We start from the raw sequence: 23,375 nt of genomic DNA, 5'->3' as shown, positions 1-23,375 counted from the left end.
TCAATGATTGCCAAGTATCTATTTTTTAGGAAAATCAAATGCTGAGCTCTGTGACTTGAATGTAATGGTAAAAACATGAGAGGCACAAACTGGTGCTTGCGGAGTGAACTGCTGATATGCAAAAGTTTAGTGTGCTCGCAATATGCAATTGTGTGCATGTTTGTGTAGCACAATCCTGCTGAACGCATCACTCTACATGTGACCATTTGGTAAGTGCAGGGGGTGATTTATAGAGGATGAAGGGGGATGATATCTTCCCTGTTGGCACAAACGACTGCAGGCATCCCTCTGCTTAATGATACATTTTATGGAAACTGCAAGGGAAAACAACAATTTAGCCACCCACAATCCCTCTCAGTGAATTTCAACAAGCAGCCCACTGCGTCACTGGTGAACAGTTTAATGTACTGGTGTGCCTGCGAGTGCATAGATGTGGAATATATATTTAACCCTCTCACATAAAGTATCAGTGTGTATCACTGCGGTGTTAGCCACCAGCTCGGGTACTGTATATGACTGGTTTCCTGTATGCATGTCTGCGGGGATGACAGGAAGATTACCCGGGCAGTCCCCACCTCCGTTCTGCACTCTTCAATAAAAACCCTAAACCAAATGAACTAAATTCTTGTCTGTTTACATGGGTAACTGTATGTGAGTGTGTGTGTGTGTGTGTGTTTTAGAGAGAGAGAGAGAGTGGGAGGTGGCCTGGGAACCTCTGAGTAGGTAAAAGGGATGTGGGGGCTAAAGACAGGATATGGAGGAAGGAAAGGAGAATGATGAATTGCACGGGAGATTATCATAATCATTTTCAACATCACTATCACTCAATCATGTAGTTGTACCCAGCTCCACTCTGCTCTCCTTGTGCATGTACTTTATCTCTGCAACTCTTGTCTGAAAGTGTTTTTATAAAGTGCGGGAAGGAAATTCCTAGCTGTTTTCCATGGCTGCCCCCAGTATTAATGTAGCTCAGACTAGCAGCTGAGTATATTTATTTTACTTTTCACAAAGCAGCAGCCGGACAGAGGTATGCGTGTGAAAAGGACTTTAAAGCATCAAAAATATTATTTTCGCTCAAACATAAATAAATAAACACCCAAAAGCCAGGTCCTCTTTGGAATGTAGTAATTCTGAATTTTTATGAATGACTGCATTCATGCTTGGCCCCGCCCCCCACCTGAACCTCAGCTCTCCGTGTTGGAGCTTCACGCCCCGCCCTCCGCGCGCCCTGTTGGGATACCTTGGCCTCGCGCCTGCGTCCTAATTGGTTAAAGGAGGTCCGGGGTGGGCGTGGCTGCCATAAAAAGCAGGGGGCACATATAAAAACAAGCCTCAAACTTTGATCGATGAAAATTTACAAGTGATGGAAGACATTTGAGGATCATTGTGCTAGACGGATTTAATCTTTGTGGACAAAACCCATTGTTCCTGAGGATTTATTTTTCTGAGATATAAATCACTATTTTTTTTTAAAACAATTTATCTTCCTCTATGTGAACTAGCTGGCAGCATGGGGATACTGCTATTATTTGCTGTCCTGCAAGTGGTGACAGTCGGTTTGGTGAGTGTATGAAGTTTATTTTGCTTCATGTAAACACTGAGGAATAAAGACTCACGTGCCTGTACTGTAAGTGCGACTCCAGCAGATTTGAGCTGCTGTCGTCTGGTAACATTAATATGTAGCTCAGTCTTCCATCCATCTTATTGCTGTCTGATGAAATCAGCTCCTCGCCAGTTCATAACAATGTGGCCACTATACACTTACCTTCTGCCTTCATCACTCAATGTTTTATTGTATTGTATGTGCGGAGAATCTGCCCTAACATGTGCTGGTTCCCAAAGTCGGGTTTTGGGACCACCTGAGGACCTCGAGGAGTGTTTCAGGGGGTCCTAAGTAAAATAAAGGAAAATTAAGGATAAAAGTGATTTAAACTTTCACACACTCTATTTTCTCTGGTGTAAGAAGTATTCTAATTTTTAAGTAAAAGTAGCAATACTGCAATATAAAAACACTTCAATGGCACTTAGCACGTAAGTATTATTAGCAATAAGTGTCAAAAGTAAAAGAAGTCAGTGTTATACATTACATATATTTTTTATTATTGGATTATTAGTACTGATGTATTAACGTGTAATTAGCATTTTACTGTTGTAGTTCATCAAAGTGGAGCAATTTTAGCTATTTTAAATACTGTTGGGTAGTTTAATCAATAACATCATGTTTTAGCATCTCATCATGTATTTTGTATGTTAAATCTAAATCTGCAAAGTATCTAAAACTGTCAAATAAATGTAATGGAGTAAAAAGTACAATATTTCCCCCTGAACTGCAGTATAGTAGCATGAAATGGAAATACTCAGGTAAAGTAGCTCAAATTTGTACTTAAGTACTTGAGTAAATTTACTTAGTTACATTCCACTGCTGCCTATTTCTACCTCCCTATTCACAGCTTAGACACTCATTTCAATCTAAATAAAAAGATGCAACAACAAAAATATGTCCAGGTGGCGCCCACTTGGAACAAACTTGTGTTTATTAGGTCTGTCAGGTTTTGGGAAACTTTTTGACAATTCACCCTTTTACCAACGATGTCCACATGACACTACAGTAATATTACCCTACAGTTATACCAATGGGGATAAAAATACTCTTCAGGTCAATATGAACTGACTGCTGACTATAAATATCTACAGGAATATTTTGTGATGTTCTGTCAGGGGATGTTTCAAGTGCTGCGCTATATCCAACTATAATGCTAAAAATGGAAAGTTATTGTCACTGAATTGTGTAATGTCACACCCAGCCTTCATACCCACCTGAGACCCCCAACAGTAGGTGAAATCAGAGAGGGAGAATTGCTCCGTGGTTGTATTTAATCTGCAGTGGCACACTGGGACCTGGCCTGGGTTGAGAGAGTGGCAGAGTCAGGAAGGGATCCCTTTGGGTGATCTGACTGTGGACAGTTAGACAGTTCCCTGTGATCTCAATACCTGCTGGGAATTGTTGGAGTGGCTCTGCTGTATGTGTGTGTGTGTGTGTGTGTATGTATGTGTAGAAAGAGTGGGGGGGGGTGGGTGGGAGGGATGAGAAACAAAAGATGTAGGAGCAGGGAGGTGGGGTTTTTTTGGGGGTCAGAGAACGTCTCTTTCATCCCTGCTTGCCCGGCGAATGCCAAGCGGAAGGCGACAGAGGGTTACAGATATCCCTGTGGGGCTTGGGACAGTGCTGGGTATTCAGCGAATGTTAAAGCCACACACACTTTGAGGAATTTCTGTGATCTGTGTAACATGAGTCAAACTATTGTCCTGCTTGGTTCCAATGTGACTCCTCCTCACACGGAAACTGTACTGTATGAATTTTTTTTTTCTCATATTCAGGTTAGTGCACACTAAGCAGTCTCAGCCATGACTGTACTGTATGTCCCCCACCTGTAGGTGACTGCAGGCTGTCCAGTGGTATGCGAGTGCCCGGCAGGTCCCCCATCCTGTCCCCCAGGGGTCAGTTCAGTCCCGGATGGCTGCGGCTGCTGCAAGGTGTGCGCCGCCCAGCTCAACCAGGACTGTCACGAAGGGCGGCCCTGCGACCACCATAAAGGCCTGGAGTGCAACTATGGCAATGATGTCGGCCGTACCCATGGCATCTGCAGGGGTATGTACTGTAGCGGAGGAGCAGTGGGGAGGCCGAAAGAGAGCAGGGGACAGACTGGGTACAGAGTTTGGGGTTTAGCTCGGGGTTGAGTGAGGGAATGTGTAACTTCAGGGTGGGGAATTAGGCTTCCGAGCCAAACGGCTGGAGTTTCTCTTTGATAGGGGCTTGAGGTTTGAAGCCTGTGCCACGTTTCAAAAACAGAGCACCTTCAGGAGCTGCGACTGAAAACTGGCCAAGTCCAGGATTTATATAAGTAGTTCAGTGTGTACACAAACAGCCCCATGAAACACACAAACATGCACGCACACACAGAGGTATTTTTATATGTGTGTTTATTTGGGGGTGTTTCTATATAAAGGGGGGTATCCGGGGTGTTGTATGGGGAGTCCCACTGAGGGAGCGAAGGGGAAGGACTGTAAACAAGTCAAAATTCCCTTCTGGTCTAAGAATAGAGCTTGCTTCATAAATCTGGAGATAGTGTTTCAGTCCCTCTCTCTTCTTATGCAGATTAAAGGTGCATTTACATATGAGCCTCTTCTTGTTTATTCGTTCTTCTTGATGCTTCAGAGTTTCCTTTAGATCAATATTTTAACTAACTTGTGTTCTTCCTTCCCCTCAGCGAAGGCAGAAGGCCGCTCCTGCGAATACAACGGAAGGATTTATCAAAATGGCGAGAATTTCCGTGCTGGTTGCAAGCACCAGTGCACCTGCATCGATGGAGCGGTGGGCTGCGTGCCCCTATGCCCCAGCCATGTGCCCCTGGCTTCCCCTTCCTGTCCCACCCCACAGCTGGTCAAGGTGCCAGGCCAGTGCTGCCTCAGCATCGACTGCCACAAGGGAACCACCGTTGTGCCCCCAGCGCACCGGCGACCCCAACCTCCAGCTTACCCGCCTTATCCCTTCATTCCGTACCCGGCCTACCCTTACCCAAAGCCATATCCAAAACCTTACCGGAAGCTGTACCCCTACAAACCCAAAAAGGAGGACACCCTGGGCAACGAGCTGGTGGAGGTGGGGCGCAAGTGGGACAAGCCACGTGGACACAAGCACCTGGCGGGTAAGAGAAGGTGCCACGATGTCGCCTCAGAGTGCCGTCTGTTTCCTCTACGCAGTAAAGCATCATGTTTACGTTTTAGCCATTTTAGCCCCCTGACACACAAACGGCCCCACTGTGAGCCTTTCCCTCTGCATCTGCACTTGTGTGTGTGTGTGTGTGTGTCAGCATTTATGTGAGGCTTGTTTTCCACTGGCTCCTTGCACACCAGAGGTGCTCTCCCTCGTACACACAGCTCTCACACAGCACATACCTCTGTCACCCAGCTTTCCCCTCTCTGTAATCACCCTCTCTATGCGTCAGTGTTGCCTGTTCAGTGAATGAGGCTAGTGTGCTTTGCATCTCTCGGTGCCTCTCCTTTTCCCTCTCTCTCCCACTGGCCCTTTCCCCCCTAATTTTACTTTTGCTAAACTCTTTCTCCGACTCTCCATGTTTTGCACGATCCGTTGTTGTTCTCCCTCACACGTCCTCTCTTTCGTTCTCTCTCTTAGCGTGGAGGCAGGTGGGAGATCAGTGTGTGGTTCAGACCACCTCCTGGTCCCAGTGTTCTCGGAGCTGCGGGATGGGCGTTTCCTCTCGTGTTACCAATGACAATGCCCGGTGTAAGCTGATCAAGGAGACGCGTCTGTGCAACATTCGGCCCTGCAGCTCCATGTCTATCCCTGTCAAGGTGAGGAATGTGTTTGTGGTGCTTTTAAGATTCTCATAAAGGGGATAAAAGCAGAGCTTCCTCTAATGGCCCACAACCATGCAGTCCAGCCACCATGCTAAATAGATTTAGGAAAGGATTGCTCTCCAGGGGTCAGATTGGTATTAATATCATGGCATGTATACAGCGCCCTGCCCCAGAATCGTTCTGTAGCTGGAACCCTTTCCATCTATTCATGGTTCTGTTGCTGTGTGGGCAACATCCCCAGCAGGATGAAGACAAAGCTGGGGTTAGTAACTTGGGCTGAGTTAACATAAAAACATACATGTAGTGTGTATTTTGAAGGCTGATCCCATGTTTTAAATCAAATATTAAAGCACCTATGCAGCTGTTAACAAAAAATATAACACCACTTTTCAATATGATGATAATATTTGGGCATTAGTGAGTAGTTTAAAATAGTAATACTGCAAATCTAATCTGGTTGTGAGTCTTCTCTGATTTTTCACTGACTCCCGGGGGAACCTCAAAAAGTAACAACAAACAACTGCATCATTTTATCAGATTTGTTTTCATCCCATAATTATAATTAGCTTGGTAAAAATGTATCTTGTTTCTACCCATGCAGACCATGTGTCTACATGGTACCAATTTTGCCCTATTTTGCAATTTAAATTTCATTGTAAGAATATTGGTCGGCCCTCAAATCTTTCATACTCCTAAAAATAAAACATGAAATATCCAAATAGTTAAAAGAAGCCTTTTAATGTCTGGTCAGAATCTCTGAGGTGGGGCTGTACTGAGGGGGTTTTGACTCATGACCTCGCTATTTCTAAATTAATTAATTTCTAAATTGAATTGTTGAAAATCATGTCAGCTGTCCTTTATACGTAACACAACAGAAATACATTTACACAGGCTTCAATCCCAGAACTTTTCAGAGATGTGACAGTGAAACAAACTCCCTCCTCAATTTGTCTGCGGGGGTTGTGGGTTTTGGAGCACTCCCACACTGAACCTGCGACACTGTGGCTGTCAGCTGCACTCAGTGGCTCTTTGCTGTGTGATTTAAAGAGCACTCGATTCACCCACTCTGTTGCTCTCTCGCATTTCAAACACAACACCCTCAGGAACATTCTGCCTTCCGCCATCAGCCACTCATGAGGCTGATGGGTTGTTATGCACCTGTTTCACTGTGCTTTCCTAGTGTTTGCAGAGCTGTTGTGGGTGTTAATGTGCATCAGTGTCAATCCTTAACTATTGTTGTCATGCTCCTCTCTCCGGCACTCATCTGTTACTCTGACTTTTATTTTGTTTTTCCCTGTCTCTGTACTCAACTGCATTAACTCTGTTTTTCATGTCTCTGTGCCTGGATAATGAGTTATTTCACGTTGCTGTGATCCTAAAAAGCTTTCACAGGAAAGCAGCGTTCAGCCTGCTCTACATCTCTGCTTAGTGTGTAGCATCGAGGCCGCCAAAGAAAAGATTTTTATTTTCTCTCGTCTTTCTCCCTCCACAGAAAGGAAGGAAGTGCTCTCGTACCCATAAGGCCCCTGAGCCACACCGTCTGTCCTACGCTGGCTGCAGGAGCACTCGCCTGTACAGGCCCAACTATTGTGGTGTGTGTAGGGATGGCCGCTGCTGCTCACCCCGTCGCACACGCACCGCCAGCGTGACCTTCGCCTGCCCTGATGGCGAACGCTTCAACAGGTCCGTGATGTTCATCCAGTCCTGCAAGTGCAGTGACGAGTGCAACCACCTCAATGAGGCCGCCATGCCTCCGCAGCGATGGCTCTACGGAGACACACACAAGTTCATCGACTAGTGGTATCATCCCCCCAAACTACATTCCTTCACAAAAAAAAGACTTTTCCTTCCCCCCCTAGCAATCCCCATTATAGAATAGCTGTCCGTAGTGTATCTATGAGTAGACGCAAGCGAGGTGCACACGTCAAAACATCTTTTTTGGAAAATGATTTGGGGAGGAATGGGGAGAAGAAGAATGAATCAGTTGGGCGCATCTCCAACTTGGAAAGAGCAAAGTGACCAGCCCCTGCTTTAGAGTAGATAAAAAGTTGATTCTGGACCGGCCAGACTTCTTCAGACTGCGACAAAATCTTTATGGAAAACGTGGATTTTATCAGCCACCATGTTGCTGCCACGCACCAAATGTCCCTTGAACTCTGAGACTTTCGTTGGGGATGATGGAGCAAAAGCTGCCACACATAAGCCTAACTGTTGGTGACTTCTTTTACTGAGCAACATGTCTGACTAGCTTATAGACAGCTGGTCTGATGTTTCTTTGGAGCCAGATATCAAACCAGTCTGTGCACTCCGATATCTGAGTATTAATAAACCAAATGAAGACTCATGGAGAGGACTTGACAGAAAAGACTGGGATGGTGATAGCAGAAGATGGAGGAGCATCTCAGATGCTCTGAGCTCGTGTCTTTTTATGGTATTTATTCATTGGTATTTATTGTTGAGAAAGACATGATGACAAAGTGGCCTGCCACCAGGGAAGGCGGCGCTGCTATGTTTGGAGCATCAGCGTGGCTGAACGGGGATCTGAGAGGGACAAAACAGCTGAGAGCTGTCAGCCATGGGAGGGAGAGGAGAGCTCCCACAGATCTGGGGCTTGACCCCAGGGTCACATCAGAGGTCACCTTGGTCAGAAAGCCATATCTAATGATGGATGATGAAGGCTACAGAAGAAGAGGCGGTATGTACTGGAAAAAGTCAGAGTTGAACCTGATGGGTTGAGGCTTTGTACGCATTAGTGGGGAATATGTCAAAGGTTGTTTACACAGCTGGACTCATCCCCTGCGTTGCCTCCACAAGAAACTGAGACATTTAGCAAGCACCAGAAGAACAAGCCTGGGATTCTGGCGTCAAGAAGTCGACCGCCTAATTCTGTGCAAATTACGATCCTGACTCTGAGGGGCAGTGAGAGAAAATCAGCCACTTACTGCTATGCTATAAAAATAAAATTTGAAAACTGCGTGTACTGAGGCAAACATGTAATTTGTGACTGGCGGGTGGAACCGCTCTGCTGCCCAATCTGGCCTGTAATCGAGCAGCAAACCGATGCAGGCAAGCTCACTGAAACAAAACAATAACTCATGCTTCTTCGTGTTAAAGTAGTGTCTATTTCTGAAAAATGCTGTGGAAGGCTGTGTTGTCGGTAGACATCACTGTCAGGGACAGAGAAGAGCTTTATGGCCCTGCAGAGGACGGGGCCAAGGCTGCCAGAGGTCAACAAGAACCTGTTTCCAAGGACAGGTTTGAAGGAGGGGAGGACCCTTAAGAATCCAAGCATCGTACTTAACCGGGACGTGGGTTTACGTTCATGCACCTTACGACAGCTGTCAATCATGACCTAATCTTTTATCTCATGCCAATGTAATACAGAGGGATGAAGAAGTCATTTCAAACTGATTTTCATCTTAACCAAATAAATATTTTACACTGGTGATTCTGAATTATTGAAGCACCAATTTATTATTTCAAAGTTTGTTTTTCTGTTGTGCCATAAAATAGTGGCTTAGATGCTTTTGCAGTTTTCTATGAAACTGCAAAATATTTGCATTTTCTACCATCTCTTGGCTACAATAGGCTTTCTTAGTTAAGAGATTCTGCTGCCTCGAAACCTTACAACCGTGTTAGGAGGTTTTAAACTTTACAGGTGAAAATTGTTTGATAAATGTTTGCCATGTTGCCATTGCTATTTGGCTATGTAGATGCTGTGGTTTTGGTACTGTTTGTCTAGTTTTGTTAAAAGGACACTATAGAGCAGCTATGTACAGATGCGTTGTTACCTTCTTTTGTAGTTGTATCTGCTGTATAAGGGCCAATCCTTTTACTGAGTTATACTGAAGTAGTCCATGTATAGTTTAGCACTGAACGAGGCAAGGTTCAGATCCTTTATGAGCAGTAAGTGCCAATTTGAAAGCATGATGATTGTATGTCTAAAAGTGTACATTAACACCATCTGTAATAATAAAGTCGTGCTTTTTAATAGTATATTTAAAAAAAAAAAAAAAAAAGGAATTCACAAAGATGTTAAAACCAATTTAACATGTTTTTCCACAACTACTTCTATTAAAAACCGGTTGGCCAACACACATTTGATTAGGGTTTGGATGAGTTTGTCATTTTAAAGTTTTGAATAAAGACATTTTCACTCCTACACTTGGTGTTGAGCACTTATCAAAGTGATTATTTCCTTATCATGTAGATAAATGACCCAATCTTAAGTCCACAGACATGCTAGCAGCCTTGTAAAACTGTACTTTGGCACAGCAGTGCTTGAACTAAATGTTATCAGCATGTTCACAAGCCATTTATCAGGTATAAGGTTTTGTCATTGTCACCATCTGAGTTTAGCGTGTTAACATGCTAATATTCACAAATTAGCACTACACAAAGTACAGCTGAGGCTGATGGCAATGTCACCAGTTTTGCAGCTATTTGGTCATAAACCAAAGTACTGGACTAATTAAAGTTTTTACACAATGATAGTGCTAGATGTAAAGTCAGGGGATCACACACAAACACATTAGAAACTTGTTCTCTGGGAGCCATGAAGGTCTGTATATTAATTTCATGGCAATTCATCCAATGGTTGGTTGCTTGAAGTGCAATATTCATTGACTTTTCCATACAAAGTTTTTGCTCATTTAATGGACACACATACAATTAATGTCATGTTTTTGTGTAGTTGTGTTTTACTTCAAAAACAAGATACCAACAGATACATGTTAAGCATCAATTATTTTATACAATGCGCTGATGACATACTTGTATCAAAACTTGCAAATTCACTACTAGGACTCTACTTGGTGACGTCATTTATTGGAGGCATTCAATTGGAAATTCAAACAAAGAGCTGCCATGTGATCTAAAATCCTGTCTTTACTTAAATGTCACTACATGACTACTTGATTACTTTGTAAAGATCAACTCTTCTGCATTGGGGGAAAAACAAAAACACAAAAACGTCCTATACAAAAACTAGTTTGAACATTTAAAAAAGGCTAAAAATCACTTTTACATGTTCCTCAGAACTACGTCTCTGAACGTTTCCCTGAAGCTCTGCTGGAGACTGAAATCAATGAAAATGGGGTAGAGACAATAGCCTCACAAGAGATCACAATAGTGAAATGGCATTTTATAAAAAGTTTTAATTTCATTGAGCAAAAACAGACAGTAAAAGACAAATTAAAATCAACCATAATACCCCCCGTCCCCAAAACTGACAATAAAAATAAATGTTTGGTGAACAAAGGGAACGAGCAGAGCTTTCAAATTAACAGTGAAGTACGTCTATTTCCAACTATAAGACACAAGATCCATGGAAAGAAGACTTCTGCTTGGCTGGAGTACTCATCTGGACTGCTCAACTAGAGGGGGACAGAGGAGGAGAGACATGAGTCCATGTAAAAGATCACGATGAGCAACAGCTGAGCATACCAACTTATCACCAGCAGGTTAAACATGTAAGGGGGCAGTTTCCATTTGTCAAGAGCTGCACAGTTACATAGCAGCACCAACTGTTGTCTTGAGTTGCCAAAATGACCGTATGGGTTTATTACACCAGCTGATTATCTTGTATGGTAATCCAGAACTGGCAAGATGTCACTGGCTTCAAGGGCCCAGCAAAACACAAAACAACAACAATTAAGATAATATGTTGTTTTGATAGTAAAGTGCTTTGAATCCATTTAAAGCCGCAAATTACAATCATTCCAACAGGTCAGCCCATCAGGCTAACTTTATTAAGATCTTCAAGCAACACTACATTTCAACAGGCATTTGGAAATAGACTTACTGTAAGAGGAGATGTCAATCTCATCTGGCAGCTCAGCCACATTGACCTCAAAGCGGTCTTGCACGTCGTTCAGAATCTTGGCATCGGTCTCGTCAGACACAAAGGTTATAGCCAGGCCTTTGGTCCCAAACCTACCAGCACGGGCAACCTGACCAGGGCAGAGAAGGCATGAGTGAGTGAAATCTAAAAACACATGTACTAACATTTAATATAGTACACAATGACCAGCGTGCCACCATACTTCTTTAAACCAATAAGCCTTTTTCACAGTAGACATCTCAACTTGTAATTGTAGGAAAAGCACAGCTGTTGCTAATACCACTAATGATGGACTCTGTTGTATTCAAGCGTCCCAGTAACTTATGACAGTGTGACAGTGAGCCAGCATGCACAATACCAGGACCCTGAAAATGAAGCAGCTAAATGGAATCCAGTCACCATTAACCTCATTAACACCTGTGCAGTGGTTTCCTAATGTGACATGTCAAAATATCTGCTGTGAAAAAGGACTATATCCCAGGACAGTCATATATTAAAAGAGAAAAACTAGAGCAGTCATCCCCCTCCTCTGTAGTTCTCACCCTGTGCAAATAGGTGTCAGAATCTTCTGGCATGTCGTAGTTGAAGACGATATTGACTCGCTCAATGTCCATCCCTCGGCCAAAGAGGTTGGTGGCCACCAAGATCCGCCTTTGGAAGTCCTTGAATTGCTGATAGCGAGACAGTCTGGGGGGGAGAGCCAGAGAGAGGATTATCAACACAGCTGCTGTGGTCATTACTGAACTGCATTCCCTTTGAAGGCAATGATGTGTTGAGTTAACTGATAAAACCTCAAGCTCCATAAACATACTTCAGAGCTCAATAGAGCATATTCTATGAGAGTAGGTATGCAAGAGGAAGATGTCTGTATGTGAGGTTTACCTCTCCTCCTGAGCCATTCCCCTGTGGATGGCAATGGCAGGGAAATTTTGTTCCACCAGAAGCTGGGACAGAGCGATGCAGCGCTGAACTGACTTGACAAAGATCACCACCTAGAGGCAAAGCAAAGACATTAAAATACAGCTGCAGAGGCAGTATGGGCCAGCAACCTCAAGCTCTTCTGAAGGGAGTCCTTCAGATCGCAAATTAGAAGTTTCTAATTACAGTTTTAAATAATTTGAACGTCTTAAACAGATCGACATTAAGTTAGATGACAGACACCAAAAACTGCAAATAATTCAACATACCACGTCCAACAGGGACAGTAATAACACCATGAAATAGCTCCATCAGTTTACCTGGTTGAACTCCAACACGTCAAGCAGGTCAAAGAGCTTGCGGTTCTTCTCGCTGTCCTTCAGCTTGCAGTAGTACTGTTGCAGGCCGTGGAGTGTGAGTTTGGTCTCGTCGTCCACAAATACTTCCATGGGCTGTACAGGGGATGACAGAGGGTTAGCCAGGCAGTTTCTAGTTAGAGTAGAAAGAATTTAAAGCAACAAAACAATTTAATTGTTCACTTACATCCTGCATGAATTTGCGGCAGACTGGTCGGATCTCTTTACTCAATGTTGCGCTGAACATCATGACCTGCTTCTCATGAGGTGTGATCCTGAAGATGTCCTGTACGTCACGTCTCATGTCTGTCACACAACAAGAGTTCAGAGACAGAAAAGGTCAGCAAAAAAGATGTTTCCTTCCTTTCCTTAACTAAATTTTTCGTCCAGGTACTGGAAATGCCAAGTTTCCTTACTTTTCTATATAGCTAAAAATATTAGTCAATTAATCAGTTCTATTTAGTTGCAGAGGTACAAATAACTATTGATAGATTCATTTTATATATGTTGTTTGGAGGATAGAAGCCTTCACCAAATACATCAAAGTATGTTAGAATTAAAACTGAGGAGAAAAGTCAGCTAACACATGACAACACACCTAGCTGCTCCAACATTTTGTCACACTCATCCAGGACAAAATGCTTGACGTTCTTCAGAGTGAGGGTCTTGTTCCGAATGAGAGCGAGGATGCGGCCCGGCGTTCCGACGACGATGTGAGGGCAGTTCTTCTTCAAGACTTCCTCGTCCTTCTTGATAGCCAGGCCACCGAAGAACACTGCTGCTTTTACCGTGGGCATGTACTTGGAGAAACGCTCGTACTCTTTACTGATCTGGAAGGCCAGCTCTCGTGTGTGGCACATGACTAATACAGACACCTGTGGAGCAGACAAATGCAACGTGGAGTCAGACACTTTAGATTTCAACAATTTATTGCATCTTGATATGGTTTGAAGTAGCCAAAACACTACATTTTGATCCAACTGCAAGAAATGCATGCAGGCACAAAATAATGCAAGCTGCAGGTTGTAAGCAATATACTGAAACTTCCAAAGGTTTGTGTACCTCTACATAAATAATACAGTATTGTGTAGTTTGCAATTTGTTGTAATTATTTTAATGAACAGCAATTATAACATGACTATTATTTGTGAAGGCCACTCGCATTTCATCACTGTTTACAAGATGCTTTTACTAAACAGTTAAATTAGTGGTAAATTACCCACCTTGAGCCTAATTTAACTTTTGTCGAAGCTTTTAATCGCCATCATTTATCTTGCTAGTGAGGTTGAATGCCTAAAATATACTTACTTCCTTCCTTTAACTTAGCCTAACCCTTTATTTTATATGCAACTTAGTATGGAAAGAACTTGGGCTTGTCCTTGATTGTAAGCCCAAGACCATCAGACAGCTCAATTTTTGTTTAATTTCTGACAATGCTTACTCAATTCAATGCATAGACCTTGTGTGTCGAGTTTATGTACTAACCTGTCCATCAACAGGTTCAATCTGTTGCAGTGTGGCCAGCACAAACACAGCTGTCTTGCCCATACCAGATTTGGCTTGGCAAAGGATGTCCATGCCCAGGATGGCTTGTGGGATGCACTCATGCTGGACTGAATTAAAAGAAAACAAAAAACACAAAGATTCAAGCAAGTGCATTCATGTTATTGGCAGTAGAGCAATTATTTGAAGCTATTGTTCAGAGCATGTGGAATGTGACAGTCAGGCTAGTATTTAACAGGACACGCAAAACCAGTCCACCTCCTGCCACACTGTTACTGTGTCTCACTGCAGTGGCTATGTCTTCTAAAGTGAGACAGAGTATGCACTTATAGCTCTGTCTTCTTAACTCAATCTGGCATACACGTTAAAAAAAAAAAGAAACACAGATGGAACAAGTAGAATTCCTATATCCAGTGTCTAAGAGTAAGCATATTAAGACCTTCAGACTGCTGCAGTGATATGAATTGCCCAAGTTGGCTGCTAAGTTGTGTAGAAGAAGGACACAGTATTTATTAACATATTCAACCTAATAAAATTATCCAGAAACTACCCTACTGTTTGCCATATGTAGCGCATGTACAGTCAACCAGTGAGGAAAACCAAACGGCTCTCACCTTCAGACGGATGCTCGAAACCACAGTCGATGATGGCACGGAGCAGCTCTGGTTTAAGCAGAAAATCTCTGAAGCCAGAGCTGTGGATGGAAACGTAGGAACCCTTCACCTCCTTCTTGCCTGCGGGGGCTGCGCTCTCAGGGGCTCCTTGAGGCTCCTCATCTTCTTCATAATCGAGCAGCTCATTATCAACGTCGTTCTCGGCCATTGTGTCTGTCTAGAAGAGAGGAAACACAAAGTTAGGTTATCCATTTGTTTCTGTGTCTTTGAAAGGCTCATCATGGCAGCAATCCCCCCTTACTAGTCAGAGTTCCGAGTTTAAAGACAGACTTTTATTTTATTATTTATTACATTGTCCATCACATCTGTTGTATTTCAGATTGATATTTTGCGTATGTGCTGCTGTTATCAAATGTATATACCTTGTGTAGATTATTCAGGTATCAATATATATCATATATATTGGTTGTTGTAACATTTTAATTTCCTTTTGGTATCTATCTATCGTATGTATTTATGTCTGGGGGCCTTTTAACTAAGCCCACCTGTTGTTGCCACTCTTTGTGCCAGGTCTCACCACACGTTTTCAGTACGTTTAGATACCGTGTTAGTGCAAAAATGAGAAGGGCTCCATGTTATCATATCAAGATGGATTCGAGATTTGACTTCATATAAAGTGTTACTTGCGCTGATATAAAGCCTACACTGTACATTCACAGTGCTGTGTGCTCTCCACAACCCCATTATAAACTGTGAGGCCAGTGGGAGCGAAAGACCGGCGAATTTAGCATAAATCGAAAGCGCACATATTACATAGACTCAAAATAGAAGTCAGTACATTGTAAACAAAAAGTAACACATACAATATCATAGACATAACATAGATTAAACCTATACTTGGAGCTTAGTCGGCACTGTCGGATTAATTATTCACGTTAGCTTCAGAGCCGTTTACTACACTGGAAAGCCATTGTGTTGCATAACCATTGCTAACGTGGCAAGCTAACCTGCTATTCCGCTAACAAACCAGCCGAATTATGCGAATAAAACAAACAGATAACATATACATAATTAGAAAGAATGGGTTAAGGACGGGGAAATCACAAGGGTACTCATTTAGTGAGTATTATCAGAAGGTTTGTTGCGTTGTCTAGGCTATCTAACGTTAATGCTATGCTACAAAACGCTAGCTAGCTCAATAGCTCCCTCAAGCAAACAATGAAGGATGCTAGTTCATTCTATGGCGGCTACTTTATAACTTTGGCACTATAAATAACAATTACGACTACCTAGACGCAAATCAAAGTCTTAAAAACTCTCTCAATCTTAAAACTCAAATTGATATTGTATTCTTACCGTTTCGGTGTTAGCTACGAGTCCAATAGATCAACACCGCATGGAGAGGCCTCAGTTGGTTTACGAGTAGCCGGAAGTCCCGCCTCCGTTGAAATGCGCTCACGTCATTGGTAGATTTGGAGGACCAAAGGCCAAGAGGGCCAGTGATTGGACAAAAGGTATGCCGCAGTCCACCGCAGTTCAAAGACGCGGGATACATCAGTGTGAGACTCTTTGTATGGAAGCCCATGAAGGACAAGAAAAAAAGAATACATAAATAATTAAATGTGCACAGGAATTAAAAGATAAATGTTTCCCCCCCCAAAAAAATCAAATAATTGGACACACTTTAATGATACTCCATATTCTTGCAACCTGTACCAATATTATTCCATTTGAAGCGATCTTTTCAGCTCAGATGGACAAGCCTTTCTTTCTTTTTTTTATTCTATAAATTTATAAAATTTTATACTTTATACAACTTTATTTATAAAATCTGGTACCCATCCTTGGACTGCATGGGCAAAGACTGGTTTCCACGCTGAGGGATGTAGCCTGTAAAAAGGACTTGTATATGTAGAAACCAATGTATCTAGTGTATGTTACTGGCAAAAAAGGTACCTATACACTGTTCATATGTTTAGAGACAACTTGGTAATGTAACTGTGACAAGAAGAATGACAAACAGCTACTTACTTAAACTTATTTGAATTAATTATTTTATTAGTGTTGTTTTTATTTTATACACAGTTTCTTCCTTCTTTCGAATAAATTTATTTTCTTCTTCAGCCGTGCAAGAAATATTACCTTTATAAATATTTTGTCCACTTCCTGTTACATACATTGCAGTGAACAGAATTATATCCCCATATCTGTTATTCAACTGTGTTTTAGCCCATTCAGTTCAAATAATTTATATGTTGTTATATGAATTGATATGCATTTGGTTTGTACATTCTTACCTTTTGACAAGCCACTGATTGACACTGATTTAAATGTGGTAAGAAAATCAATGTGCAGTATGTTTATTATGTGGTCTAAAATGTAAATGCAACAATACTCTTATGGTTGTTAAAGAGTCACATTAAAAGTACAAACAGTAAAACTACATTCTTAAAGAATAGCCAAAAGCATAACTCCTATTAAAAATAGAAACATTAAAATATCAGTATTATCAGTAAATAATGGTATTAGTGTAGGATACTGCTAGCAGCCAGAGGGTCATTAGTCTTATATCTGTGATTCCAGAGCAGAGGAGAAGCTCCATTGTGTTGGCGAGAAGTATGGGAAACTGTCTGACTCTGGCCGGGAATGCCCCTCTGTGTGGGAGGGGGGGCAAGAATGGCTCAGAAAGTCCCTCACCTGGGGAGGCAAAGACAGAAACAGCCAGTCTTCCACCAGAAGACCACCTCCATGCAGCCCTGAGCAGCAGCCCAATTCAGCAGGCAGTTCCTCCAGACTGTTACTGCGCAAGTCCAACTTGCACAGCTGACTTAAAGCTGCAATCCCTCTTGGTAATGAACTTAGAGAGTTGTGAGCCACATTTAGGATGCGCAGCTCTGAACAGCTACTGAATAGTTCAGGGGGCAGACTCTCTAGTCTGTTCCCACTGAGGTCCAGCTCTGTAAGCAGCTGCAGTGCCTTTACCTCAGCAGGCAGCTCCTCTAGCAGGTTGCCAGCAAGCAGGAGCCTACGAAGGCGGCGAAGAGTGAAGAGCGCTGGGGTAAGGTTCTGGATCTGGTTGTTGGACAGGTCTAGCAGCTCCAGGCCTCGAAGCACACCAACACTGGCTGGCAGTGCCAGAACACGGTTATAAGCAAGTCTGAGGCAAGAAAGACGTCGCAGATGAGCCAAACTGAGCAGTTCCTCCAGAGTTCTCAGGTTATTATGCTGCAGGTCAAGTGTCCGCAGGTTGGTCAGAGCCAGCAAGGCAGAGGGCAATCGCTCTAGCTGGCAGTCCTGCAGCTGCAGCTCTGTCAGGTCGAACATCCGCTTCAGGCCTGTCATTACAAGCAGCCTGGTGCCTTCATTGTAGATCTCCAGCCTCACCAAGCTGTTGGCCACCTCACACAGCTCCCCGGGGATTCGCTGTAACATTCCTCGAATCACCAGCACACGGAGGTGACGTAATTGGCGGAGGCTCCCCAGTGCCCAGCTGCGACCCACCCCACCTTCACTGCTTAGGCGACCAGAGAGGTGGAGCTCATGCAGGTTGCGGAGGGAGAGGACCCAGCTGGGGATCTCTGACGCCTGAGTGAAGGTGAGGTGGAGTACTTCTAGACGTTCTTGGAGGACTCCAAGTGCACTAGGATCCACAGCTGCTGTACAGTGGTAGAGATGGAGCTCCCTGTTGTAGGAATAACCAATTAAAAGACTAATTATATTTTGTTTTTTTATTATAACAAAATATCTAGGAACTGGAAATAACATTTAATTCAATGGGCATTTTTTAAAATGTGTAAAAGTCTGGCTTCACCACTGTACAACTCACCTGAGTGAGGTCATGTTGGATACCTGCACAGTAAACCTGGCATCTGTGATGAGCTCAAGTTTGAGGACCTGAAGTTGGCTGAGGGTGAAGAGGGCTGGAGGAAGGCGTGGGAGGGCCACCAGCTGCAGTCTGGAGCAGCCTTTTGCGTCCACACTAGTCATAGCACGCAGCTTCTCCTCCCCCCAGCGCCTCTCCAAGCTTTCCTCCAGCAGCCTGCTCTCACTGACAGGGGACAAAAAAACAGACAGACGCCGGGCCAGCAAAGGGTCATACTGGTCTAACATATGTAAAAGAAAGGCCAGGTCATTTCTAAGGTCAGGGACATCTCTCAGGGAGCACAACTCCTTCAGTGAGTGGAAGGAATACTGCCGTAGAGAGCTAAAGAGGGCACAGACCAAAAAAACAGAATGAGAAATATATCACACAGAATATATTGCAGCCCAGAACACAGAATTACACTCTAATCCTATTATAAGACCTTTGGCATGCTCAACCTCATGGGCATTATTCTGTTTAAAGGCCCTTAAAACAATAACAGCCTGTCTAGTCAAGAAATCTCAACTAATTATTAACCAACCTTTTCACATTTAGACTAGTTTATCTTGTTTAAACAACCAGATAAAATTATACACCCATAAGCCTATTCAACCCTATAACACTTGTATGTGCACATTCCCTCTCTCTTACTGTACATTTTGTATGTTTCTAGCCCATTGTTTACACTTAACGTCACTGCCGACAAGTTTCAAAAGCTCAACATTCACTTCAGTAAAGTATGAAACTCAATGTCAAGGAGTTGAAACTTATTTGAGATTAGTAATCCATGGAACATAATGATTTTGTTATGTTATGGATATGGAGTAGTATGTAGTATGGAATGGAAACCAAAGGTAGGAAAACAAATTGTAATTGTAATGTAAGGTATTCATGAGGTTTGTGGTAAATGGGCTAAAATATTGGTATGGTTCTTAGATAACAATTAAAGCTGCATTAATTGATATTTTTGGCCATATTAACAAACTCAATAAAGTTTATATGGTGAACATCTTAGCAAACAATTACTACACAAAAATTAATTTATTTGTCCAGCTGACACAGAGCAACATTGGCATTTGTTTGAAGTCGTGTTTCTTGCCACTCTAGAAATGTAAGTCCAGTATTCACTCTCCTTTTAGCTCTCCACTAACTCCTGAAAGAAATATCTGGCTCATTAGGTGCTAAATGCTCCACTTTTACCAGTTGGTTGCTAAATTGGTCTTTCTGCTGTTGGGTTCTGAGCAGGTAGTGTGCAGTGGGTTTGTCAGGACTTTCTTGCTGAAAATGGCTGGAAATGATGTTGATATGAGCGGAGACACTGAATTAAAATAGCAAAGTTGCAGGCCGTAAAACTAACACAATGAGCTGAAAAATGCTAAAAAAAAACTCCATATAGCTGAGGGGAATGGCAGAATCAGGTGATAAATCTCTGTGAGTTCGTCACTACAAGCAATACCTTTCACATTACACATGGTCATTTTTTCCATTGTTGACATAAAAATATTAAGTGGTGCGGTTTTAAAGTTTATATCAAGATACACTGTTTTTAATGCATTGTCACAGCACCAACACATTTATCCTGCTCATTATACACAAATGCACTCTTTGTGAGTCCTGACCTGTGCAAAATCCAACTGAGGGTGTATAAGTTGAGCATGCCATACAGCCCCAGTAAGGTCAAGTAGGCCACCAGCAGTTTGCGTAGAAGGGAGGAGAGCACATGGATACACTCAAAGGTAGTGTAGCCCACCAGGGCCTGCTCCTCAGGGTAACAGGTGTGGGTGAAGGAGAAGGAGCTGAGAAGAGGTATGGTGTAACTCACAATCAGCGTTACCATCAGCAATTTGAAAATCGTCTGAGCCAAGTAGACCTGCATAGATGAAAGAGGGCATGATGAATAATTTGACAACGTTCGATAAAAAAAAAATCCCTGTAATGTCACATCATAACACATTTTCATCTTTGAATAAGAAAATGTGAAAAGGAAAGGTCTCATCAATTAACCTAACAAACAAAGTAGATGATTTGATATATACAGCACATCTTTGGGGCTAGAGGATCTCTAACCTTATAGATGACAGCTGAGCTTTCGCAGTGAGATCGAAATTTCCTGACCCTTTCGAACAGTGCCCTGGCCTGTTCTCCATCACTTTTATCCAAACTGATTCCCTGCCTGGGACTGTCAACCATGAGTGAGGGCTTGGGAGAAGGGAAGTGCACCCTGGAGCCGAGGGATGTAGATGACATAGTGGAGTTACAGGAGAGTGTGGAAGGGCACGGGGAGGGAGGGGCGGCAGAGGATGTACTATCTGACCTCTTTAAAAGCGGGCTGTCCGTGCCCGAGTCTATGCTTGAACATCTTGTGCGGGTCACTGGTGATGAGGATGAAGTTGAAGAGGTAGGAGGTTGAGGTGGGTGCCTCTCCTCCATCACCTCCTTCTCTTGGATGTTTTCCTGCTGGGCAGCATGGGACAGGGCCTGAGATGTCCAGGGTGACTCACTGCACTTTGCCAAGATTGCCAGGAAGTGCTCTATGCGGGCAGAGGTGTGGGGAAAATGGAGCCAGAAGGAGCCGCTGGCTACCAGCACTAGAGACTGCAGCAAGGCTATGTAGGGAAAGAAGCGGGAGCACAAAGGCAAAGCCTCATGGTAGCACACCTAGAAAGACAGACAGATGGATAGACACTTAAAACTGCAATCACAGATTTTTTGTTCACTTGGGGGCAGTGAAATAAGCTACAAACACAACATTGTGGTGAATGTATTAGCGAAAAGTTGCCTTTTTATACATGCTGCAAAAATTACAACATTATCATTCATTTGGAGTCATGCTTCTGGCCACCCAGCAAATGTCAGTCCAATATTCAGTCTACTTTTAATGCGGTTTTTGGTCTCCACCAAATCCTGGGAAAAATATTTGTTTTCTTAGCTGCTAAATCCTCCACTATATTCACCAGCTAGTTGCTAACTGTCTGTTATTTGGTGCTGTGTAGAGCTTTTTTGCCGAAAACATTTGCCTGCTGCAGCCAAAAACAATGCTAACTATAGAGCTATGAGAGTGAGTCAAACTAGAAAAGTTGAAGGCCGTAAAACCAAAACAGCGAGCTGAAAGTCGCTCCATAAAGCTGAGGGGAACTGCAGGGTCAGGTGGTTTAATATGAGCGAATACCTGATTTAAGAGATTTGACAGACAATATTATTATATTATTATTATATATAATTTTATTGGTTTCACCTGTTCTGTTGCATCATTTAAGAAGCAAGTTAAGCTAGTATTACAGTACCTGGCTAATGTAAACATACTGCTGGTAGACCAGGTGCGTGCGTCGACCCCGAGCTGTAGAATGAAGATTTGGGCTGATGTTGCGTGGAATTTGCGTTGGGGGCTTTGAAGATGGAATCAGTGCCACATCACTGCTAGTTGAGGACCTGTGATCACTAGTATTTGCAGTGACAAGAGGATCCAAGGGAATGCACACCACTCGGTCCCTGGACAGCTGCTCAGTACAGGCCAGAACAGATGCCATCAGCATCAGGACCACCAAGTAGTCCATGAAGACCTCCCACCATGGCTTCAACAATTTAGACCTGCTTTGATGCTGGTTCAGAGGCGCCAGCTCCGACAGGGAAAACATGGCGACCTCTGGGTCATACAGGGATGACTGCAAAAGTAATTGTGAGATGGTGAAGAAAGGTTTAGGCTACACACATAAACTAATGTTGTGACAGTAGAGGGTCAACAATGGAAGAAATATTTGATTTGCTGACCAAATACTGGTAGGTGCCATGTCACAATTACAATTTGTAACCCTATTTAAATATTATGGAGTTTCCACTTGTGGTAAGAGCTATCAAAATATGTGACCTATGGAGTCACCAGTTTTAAACAGAAATCAAATTACAGTATAACCACAGCCTGATCCAGGAAGATCCTGATCAGGTCACAGAATAAGAGGTAGCTGGTAAAGAATAAATAACAGTTTCAAGTGGACTAGAAAAGCTTGGTGTTTTAATAGAAATTCAATAAATTATGTAATTTAAAATCTTAACATTACAAGATGAAGCTTTAAATAAGTCCATTTCAGCCTTTAAAGATCTTTTGATCAATGGTTGCACGTTACTAGTAAACCAATTCAAAATAGTACAAACACCATCTGACAAAATGTCCATTGTAGGCAACATCTACTTAGTCTACTTCTTGGCAAAAGAACATGTTCAGCACTTAACAATTAAGTAATTTTTACAGCCAACGATCAACTTTCACCTACCTGGGTAAATAAGTTGTTTTCCTGTTTTCTCTGTTTCTCTTCTGATCAGCTCACAGCCGCCTTACAGAAACTTCATTCCGGTGCTGTCCGGTTCTGCCGTGAAAAACTCTTGAAACTTACAACAAACTCCTCCTCAGCTGGCCGACACACAGCTTTTCAACGGTTGCCATGGCAGCAGAGGATGTGTGGTTGAAAAATCTAATTCAGCACTAGAAGCCCGTTCATGACCCACCGGGGGCATGCCTGCACCCTTTAACTCCTTCAGAACTAACTTACTCTGAGCAAAACATCAGAGGAAATCACAAGAAAAAAGTATTATCAGAAAAATGTACTTAGATATCAATAGTAGATATACTTGCTATTCATTCAGAATGATCCTTTTAAGAATTTCAATGTTGCAGCTGCTTGAGGTGGAGCTTATTTTACTTTCTTTGTTTACTGCTGGGTAGTTTAATCTATAACATGGTATCATATTTTATAAGATGATCATGGGTTTTGTGTGTAAAATCCTAATATGGATTAACATAAATACTAACTACAGTAAATAGTAAATGAAATGGAGCAAAAAATACACAAGTGCCTTCTGAAATGTGGTTACATAAAAGTATAAAGTAGCATAAAATGGAAACTCTT

General features: G+C 42.7%; 3 protein-coding genes across 4 annotated transcripts; 1 reads left to right on the top strand and 2 right to left on the bottom strand.

The window, feature by feature from the left end:
* Window positions 1-1,320: 1,320 nt before the first annotated feature.
* si:ch211-106h11.3 (CCN family member 1) lies at window positions 1,321-9,404 on the top strand. The gene is made up of 5 exons (XM_042393085.1): window positions 1,321-1,561; window positions 3,436-3,649; window positions 4,269-4,706; window positions 5,195-5,373; window positions 6,872-9,404. The coding sequence occupies exons 1-5, from the start codon at window positions 1,511-1,513 to the stop codon at window positions 7,175-7,177; spliced, it is 1,188 nt and encodes a 395-aa protein (XP_042249019.1). The 5' UTR covers window positions 1,321-1,510; the 3' UTR covers window positions 7,178-9,404.
* A 613-nt stretch (window positions 9,405-10,017) lies between these two features.
* Window positions 10,018-16,074, bottom strand: ddx39ab (DEAD (Asp-Glu-Ala-Asp) box polypeptide 39Ab). 2 transcript variants are annotated; one of them, XM_042393082.1, is made up of 10 exons: window positions 15,969-16,074; window positions 14,613-14,829; window positions 13,981-14,108; window positions 13,094-13,370; window positions 12,683-12,801; window positions 12,460-12,591; window positions 12,104-12,213; window positions 11,764-11,908; window positions 11,183-11,330; window positions 10,018-10,754 (listed from the first exon to the last, which is right to left on the bottom strand). In XM_042393082.1, exons 2-10 carry the CDS (start codon window positions 14,818-14,820, stop codon window positions 10,738-10,740), a joined length of 1,284 nt encoding a protein of 427 aa, XP_042249016.1. In that variant the 5' UTR covers window positions 14,821-14,829; window positions 15,969-16,074; the 3' UTR covers window positions 10,018-10,737. The 2 variants fall into 2 exon arrangements, with proteins under 2 accessions (XP_042249016.1, XP_042249017.1); XM_042393083.1 differs by lacking the exons at window positions 14,613-14,829; window positions 15,969-16,074 and adding an exon at window positions 14,438-14,442.
* Window positions 16,075-16,776: 702 nt separating this feature from the next.
* si:ch211-106h11.1 (volume-regulated anion channel subunit LRRC8D) lies at window positions 16,777-22,823 on the bottom strand. The gene is made up of 7 exons (XM_042393468.1): window positions 22,743-22,823; window positions 21,759-22,136; window positions 20,789-21,132; window positions 20,542-20,695; window positions 20,094-20,344; window positions 18,439-18,816; window positions 16,777-18,294 (listed from the first exon to the last, which is right to left on the bottom strand). The coding sequence occupies exons 2-7, from the start codon at window positions 22,107-22,109 to the stop codon at window positions 17,178-17,180; spliced, it is 2,595 nt and encodes an 864-aa protein (XP_042249402.1). The 5' UTR covers window positions 22,110-22,136; window positions 22,743-22,823; the 3' UTR covers window positions 16,777-17,177.
* Window positions 22,824-23,375: the final 552 nt, after the last annotated feature.

The sequence above is a fragment of the Thunnus maccoyii genome, chromosome 18 (genome assembly GCF_910596095.1).
Source record: "Thunnus maccoyii chromosome 18, fThuMac1.1, whole genome shotgun sequence".
Classification (NCBI taxonomy): Eukaryota; Metazoa; Chordata; class Actinopteri; order Scombriformes; family Scombridae; genus Thunnus; species Thunnus maccoyii.
The sequence above is the reverse complement of the archived record's forward strand: the minus strand, read 5'-3'. Positions and strand labels throughout refer to the sequence as shown.